General features: G+C 39.3%; 1 protein-coding gene across 1 annotated transcript; it reads left to right on the forward strand.

Annotated features, from left to right (window-relative positions):
- The first annotated feature begins 394 nt into the window (after window positions 1–394).
- On the forward strand, window positions 395–5,905 carry LOC135266407 (uncharacterized). Its single transcript, XM_064357089.1, has 2 exons — window positions 395–2,476; window positions 5,725–5,905. Exons 1-2 carry the CDS (start codon window positions 833–835, stop codon window positions 5,776–5,778), a joined length of 1,698 nt encoding a protein of 565 aa, XP_064213159.1. The 5' UTR covers window positions 395–832; the 3' UTR covers window positions 5,779–5,905.
- Window positions 5,906–7,064: the final 1,159 nt, after the last annotated feature.

Genomic DNA, 7,064 nt, shown 5'->3' on the forward strand with positions numbered 1-7,064 from the left:
GTTTAATATAAGTTTTTAATAATAATAATAATAATAATAATAATAAAAATAATAGTAATAAAAGTAAGCTTAGTTTTCTAAGCAAAAATGAAGCTTATTTTGTGTGTTATATGAGCGTTTTCTCATTTCTATGCAAGAAATCATCTGTGATCTGTGTTTTTAGGCAAGAAATTGTCTAAAATTAATAACTCAATTCAAAACTGGTATAAAAACATTTACTATACAAAAGTTAATAATAATAATAATAATAATAATAATAATAATATTAATAATAATAATAATAATATTAATAATAATAATAATAATAATAATAATAGTAACAATAATAATAATAATAATAATAATAATAATAATGTTAAGTGAAGGGGGCGCTGCTGGTGAAATTGGCGGGAAATGATGACGCGTGAGGCGCGTACGGGCAACGCCTAGTTAGTTGGAAGGACACTGTGGAAGTGTCAATGTCGTTGTTGAATCTAATTTGCTAATAAATTAGTTTTTGGGTGAATTCCGAGTTTCATTTACAGAGCAGCGGTAGGATATTGCTCAAATAATCGTTTCCGATAGAGAGTGGTGAATTGTGGTGATTTTGTGAGGAATTTGTGGGTCGCCAAGGCAAGGGCCAAAAATTGAAGTTTTGGGAATCTGTACCGTTTCATTCGTAACAAAATTGTGTTTTACGACTTGAAATCGAACAAATCAATCGGGTGCTAGCCGAATTTATCTGGTTTTTCTGATTTCTGACGAGTTCTAGGAGTTACGCAACCACACGCTGTCAATTTTCATTTGGGTGTGGCTCAAAAGGCGCGAAAAGTTTTCTGGTGAGATTTTCGCAATGGGGCGTCACAGGTACCGAGGAAATGTGGACTCGGACGACTCGGACTCAAGTGACGATGAGCCACGGCCGAAAAGGTCCGCGCCTGGGGTCTCCACTACAGTAAATTCACCCCCAGTTTCGGCCGAGTCCGCTAGAATCGCGAGACTTGAGCAACTTGTGGAAAACTTGAATCGACGTTTGCTAAACCGCAATTTTGAGCACACATCAGGACAAGTTGGCATTAAAAGTGACCTGATTCCTGAATTCGCTCCAGGAAACCCCAATTTTAGTACCACTAAGTGGTTGCATAAAATTGACCAGTTGGCTCTCGTGAACGGTTGGGACGAACGTACAACGATTTACGGCATGATAAGTCGACTCAAGGGGTTGGCCAAGGAGTGGTACGACAATCTCGATCCCTCAGCATACGACCGGAGCTGGGATGAATGGAAACGTTTGTTACAAGCCACCTTCCCCGATCACCACGATTATGCTTCCACACTTCGTAAGCTAGTGAATAGGGTGAAGGAAGATGGTGAAACCTGGGCACAATATTATTTTGGGAAATTAAATCTGTTGCAGGCTTGTGACATAACAGGAACAAATGCAGTCTCCTGTCTTATTGATGGAATCACTGACGTGACTCTCAGAAATGGGGCTAGAGCAGGGCGTTACGTTACACCCGAAAGCTTGTACGCTGAGTATTTGTCGACTCTGAGATCCGAAGGTGACAAGCGGGATACGCTCGCAAAGCAGGCGCCTCGGGAAAGGAGGAGGTTCCTTCCAAGTCGAGTCGAAGCACAAAAACTGTATTCGTCAGTTCGGTGTTACAATTGTCGTAATCGAGGACATGTTGCGACAAAGTGCCCGAAACCAAAAATTGAGTGCAAGAAATGTGGTCGCATTGGACATGTGGATGCTGAGTGCCAACGTGGTAACGTAGTAAAAGAAAACATGTCTAAGCAGGCACTAACGACAAGTGTAGCTGACGCAAGTAATAATAAGAATTATTACATAGACATTAAGGTCAATGGTAAGCCGACGCGAGCTTACATTGACTCAGGAGCTGAACCGGTCCTTGTCAAGCAAAGTGTTGCTGGAGAATTGGGACTGATGTGGCAGCCAAGTTTACATTTGATTCGTGGTTATGGCCAGGGAATCACCAAAGTGCATGGGGGAGTCGAAGTAGAGCTAGAAGTGGATCTTGTCAAGGCAAACGTAAAAGCTTTGATCGTCGAAGACAGTGCACAACGTGTGCCTGTCATAGTGGGACAGACCTTCCTGAATGCGGGTGCTAATACGATTATAGCAAATGAGGAAGCTGTGAGAGTAGTTGACGGAAACAACGAATCGATCCAAGCATTTCTAGGCCAACTTCCGACACGAAAAGTTGCACTTTGGGCGGAAGAGGAAACAGTGATCCCTCCTCAATCCATTGGTTGCATACGAATCAAGGCAAAAGACGATGGGTGGAAAGGAGCTTATTACGTTGAAGGGTGTCAACGTCCGAGACCAGGGTTCGAACACGTTGTTCATCGGTGTGTCACATGTGATGGAGGCCTAGTGACCGTTCGCAATCTATCGCACCAAGATCTGGTCTATCGAAAGGCGCAAATCGTTGCGAGAGCTGAGCCTTGCGAGCAGGAAAGGACAGCTACGACGGTGAGTGTCTTTTCTATGGGGAAGATTGAGGTAAAGAGTTTTCAACGGTGGGAACTTCTTACACAAGTCAATAAGAATCTAGACCCGGCTCAGTTCGAGCAATTGTTACAACTCGTTAACGAATTTCGAGATTGTTTTGCACGAAATGTAGTGGAAATAGGTGCCACAACTGCGGCAGAAATGAAGCTAACTTTGACTGATGATAAACCTGTAATTTATCGTCCTTATCGGTTATCGTATCACGAAAGAAGAATTGTTCGAGATATAGTAAATGACTTGTTAGGTAGCGGAGTCATACGAGAATCAGACTCGCCATATTCGAGTCCCATACTGTTGGTGCGGAAGAAAGATGGGCAATACCGTATGTGTGTTGACTATCGGCAATTAAATTCGAAAACAATCAAAGATCGCTTTCCGTTACCACGAGTAGACGAACATTTGGATAAACTAAACGGTGCAAAGTTTTTCACCACACTAGATCTCGCGAGTGGGTACTATCAGATCCCAATGGCCACCGAATCGATTCCAAAGACAGCATTTGTTACGCCTGATGGGCATTACGAGTTTGTCCGCATGCCTTTTGGTCTAGCCAACGCTCCGGCAGTGTTTCAGCGAGCTATGAATAAGGTGTTGGGTCCATTACGGTTTCAGACCGCTTTTTGTTACATAGATGATCTTCTGATACCTTCCAAAGACTTTGAAACAGGTCTTAACAATTTACGAACGGTGTTTCAATTGCTTCGACAGTTCGGATTGACTCTAAAGCTGAGTAAATGTTGCTTTTTTGGAAGTCAAATAGAGTATTTAGGGCATGAGATCAGTGCGGAAGGCATTAAGCCAGGCGAGACAAAAATCAAAGCGGTGACAGCCTTTCCCAAACCAACAGACGTACACAAACTTAGGCAATTCTTAGGTTTGTGTGGGTACTTTCGAAAGTACGTGAAAGATTACGCAACAATAGCAAACAGTTTGACGAGTCTCCTAAAGAAAGGCAGTGCATTTGTTTGGGAAGAAGCACAAGAGCGGGCTTTTCAGACTTTAAAAGACATCTTGACGAGCAGACCAGTTCTTGCAATTTACGACGCGGAAGCTGAAACGGAGTTACACACTGACGCTTCTAAAGTTGGAATTGGTGGCATTCTGTTGCAACGACAAGGTGATGGATCTTTGCGTCCAGTTATGTTTTTCAGCCGACAGACGACCAAAGAGGAACAAAGGTACCACTCGTACGAGCTAGAAACGCTAGCGGTGGTCTGTTCTCTCAAACATTATCGAGTATACTTGTTGGGGCTTCAATTCAAGGTGATCACAGACTGTAATGCTTTACGAACAACCCTTACCAAGAGAGATTTGATTCCACGAATTGGGAGATGGTGGTTGTTGACTTCTGAGTTCGACTTTACTGTAGAATACAGACCTGGCAGTAAAATGAGTCACGTTGACGCTTTGAGTAGAAATCCGGTATTAGATCCTTCGGAGCCTTCAGTGGAAGTCTTGCATATTAATGTTAACGATGATGATTGGATTTTAGCTGTTCAAATGAAGGATGCGAGATGCGCATTGTTGAAAGAAATATTGGAAAAATCACCGACGAACGCTGAAGAGCGTGCCATTCACAAAGAGTATAAACTAAAAGATGGTCGAGTATTCAAACAGACTGAGTCAGGATTAAAATGGGTCGTACCAAAAGCGGTAAGACGCCAGATTTTATTAGCACACCACGATGGAATTGGCCATTTATCGAATGAGAAAACTTTGGCATCTGTGTCGAAATCTTATTGGTTTCCTTCAATGCGGAGGTATGTTCATAAATATATTTCTAGCTGCTTGGAGTGTCTCTACAATAAGGAAGCCGGAGGAAAGCAGCCAGGATTTTTGAATCCCATACCTAAGAATTCGCAACCATTGGACACATTGCACATGGATCATTTGGGACCATTTGTAAAGAGCAAATCACATAATTCTTATCTTTTAGCTATTATCGATGCATTTACTAAATTTGTCTTTCTCAGGGCCGTGCCTAATACTAAGGTGGGCCCTGTTTTATCATTTTTAGCTTCTCTTACAGGAATGTTTGGTGTACCTAAACGTATAATAGCCGATCGTGGGGCTTGTTTTTCTAGCAAAAAGTTTAAGACACATTGTACCGATTTAAACGTTAAATTAGTACTAACCGCGACTGCTACACCACGGGCTAACGGCCAGGTGGAGCGATTGAATCGTACGATTTTATCTCAGCTTGCTGCTAGCTCGAGAGAAGAAGAGAAATGGGATGACTTTGTGAGTAGAATTAGTTGGGGTATTAATTCTACGCCGAATTCGACTACGGGCAAAAGTCCATACGAATTGTTGTTGGGGTATACACCTCGACATGCTAATGACTCAATCCTCACCAACGTGGTGACAGAGGGTGTTCATGATGGTGATTTGCCACGGACACGAGCAGACGTTGCTCAGCGTGTCGAAAAGGAACAGCAGAAGCAAAAAGAGCGTTATGACAAGCGACGCTGTGCCCCAAAGAGATTTAATGCAGGTGATCTCGTGTTGGTACGCACCACGCGAGCTTCAAACGAGGGCAAAAGTCGGAAGCTGTTACCTAAATATTCGGGACCGTACCGAATTCAGAAAGTGCTCGACTACGATAGGTATGTCGTGACGGACATGCCGGGGGCGACGCGTTCCCAAAAACGATATGAGGGTGTTCACTCAGTGGACAAATTGAGACATTACGTTGTCGCCACGACGAGTGGAGACGAAACAATAGGCGATGTCAGTGACGAATGACTGAGTTCGCTGTGAAGCTGAGTGAAGTTCAACGTGAACTCACGATTTTGGGCCCAAATGTTGTTTTTAAGCGCTTTACGTTGAAACTCATGAGTTAATGATTTGTTATTGTTGTTATTGTTCTTGTTCTTGTTATTGTTCTTCTACTTATTCTTGAGGTTACTGATCTTGTTGGTGTTGGTGTTCTTATTGTTGTTGTTGTTGGTGTTCTTATTGTTGTTGTTGTTGGTGTTCTTATTGTTGTTCTTAATTAATTCTCAACGTGAGAAACACGATTATGGTTATTTTCAGATTCATTCTCAACGTGAGAAACACGATTATGATTATTTTCAGATTCATTCTCAACGTGAGAAACACGATTATGATTATTTTCAGGTTGTTTATAAATAGTTCTTAAGTGGGACTCGGGCTGTAGATGTATACTACGGCTCGGATACATGGTATTGGTTAATTACTTGTTTTAGAAACACCGGTGGTTCCCCGAGGACGTGGAACACGGAAGCGTGGCCGACTGTTAAGTGAAGGGGGCGCTGCTGGTGAAATTGGCGGGAAATGATGACGCGTGAGGCGCGTACGGGCAACGCCTAGTTAGTTGGAAGGACACTGTGGAAGTGTCAATGTCGTTGTTGAATCTAATTTGCTAATAAATTAGTTTTTGGGTGAATTCCGAGTTTCATTTACAATAATAGTAATAAAAGTAAGCTTAGTTTTCTAAGCAAAAATAAAGCTTATTTTGTGTGTTATATGAGCGTTTTCTCATTTCTATGCAAAAGATCATGTGTGATCTGTGTTTTAAGGCAATCTAAGCCATTTTATAGTTTTTAGACAAGAAATTGGCTAAAATTAATCACTCATTTTAAAACTGGTATAAAAACAATACTATACAAAAGTTATAATCGGTTTTTAATAATAATAATTATAATAATAATAATAATAATAATAATAATAATAATAATAATAATAACAATAATAATAATAATAATAATAATAATAATAATAATAATAATAATAACAATAATAGTAATAAAAGTAAGCTTAGTTTTCTAAGCAAAAATGAAGCTTATTTTGTGTGTTATATGAGTGTTTTCTCATTTCTATGCAAGAAATCATCTGTGATCTGTGTTTTTAGGCAAGAAATTGTCTAAAATTAATAACTCATTTTAAAACTGGTATAAAAACATTTACTATACAAAAGTTAATAATAATAATAATAATTATAATAATAATAATAATAGTAATAGTAACAAAAGTAATAATAATAATAATACTTTTAATAAGGAAAAATGGAGCTTATTTTGTGTGTTACATGAGCGTTTTCTCATTTCTATGCAAAAGATCATGTGCGATCTGTGTTTTTAGGCAATCTAAGCCATTTTATAGTTTTTAATATTTAACAAAAATTAGCTTTAAAATAAAATGTTTGAAAAACTGAAATTAAACTAAATTAATTGTGTCTAACACTTTAGTAGAGGAAAAAGGAGGAGACATAAAAGTCACAAAAGTCTTAGAGTTGTCTTTAGTCGTCATATTAATAACAATACCATTTATAATAACAATACTAGTAGTACTAAATTTGCTTATATGCAAGCGCTTAATTAAGGTAACAGTTTTTTTGTTTTTTGCTTATATCTCGAAAACTGTTACTCCTATCAATTTTTATCTTTTTTTCAAAATTAAAGCTGATAAAATTTCCTACAAAATAATTATTTGCATTTTCTTGTAGGACCAACCATAAGCGAGTTATAGAGTTGGATATAAATAATCTTTAACAAAAATTTGCTTTAAAATAAAATGTTTGAAAAAC

The sequence above is a fragment of the Tribolium castaneum genome, chromosome 1, assembly GCF_031307605.1.
Source record: "Tribolium castaneum strain GA2 chromosome 1, icTriCast1.1, whole genome shotgun sequence".
Classification (NCBI taxonomy): Eukaryota; Metazoa; Arthropoda; class Insecta; order Coleoptera; family Tenebrionidae; genus Tribolium; species Tribolium castaneum.

Excerpts from the sequence above, each read along its gene's own strand:
- LOC135266407 (XM_064357089.1), top strand. The coding sequence starts at position 833 with ATGGGGCGTCACAGGTACCGAGGAAATGTGGACTCGGACGACTCGGAC. Across the intron at positions 2,477-5,724 it reads AGGAAAGGACAGCTACGACG|AAACACCGGTGGTTCCCCGA; the intron begins GTGAGTGTCTTT and ends TACTTGTTTTAG.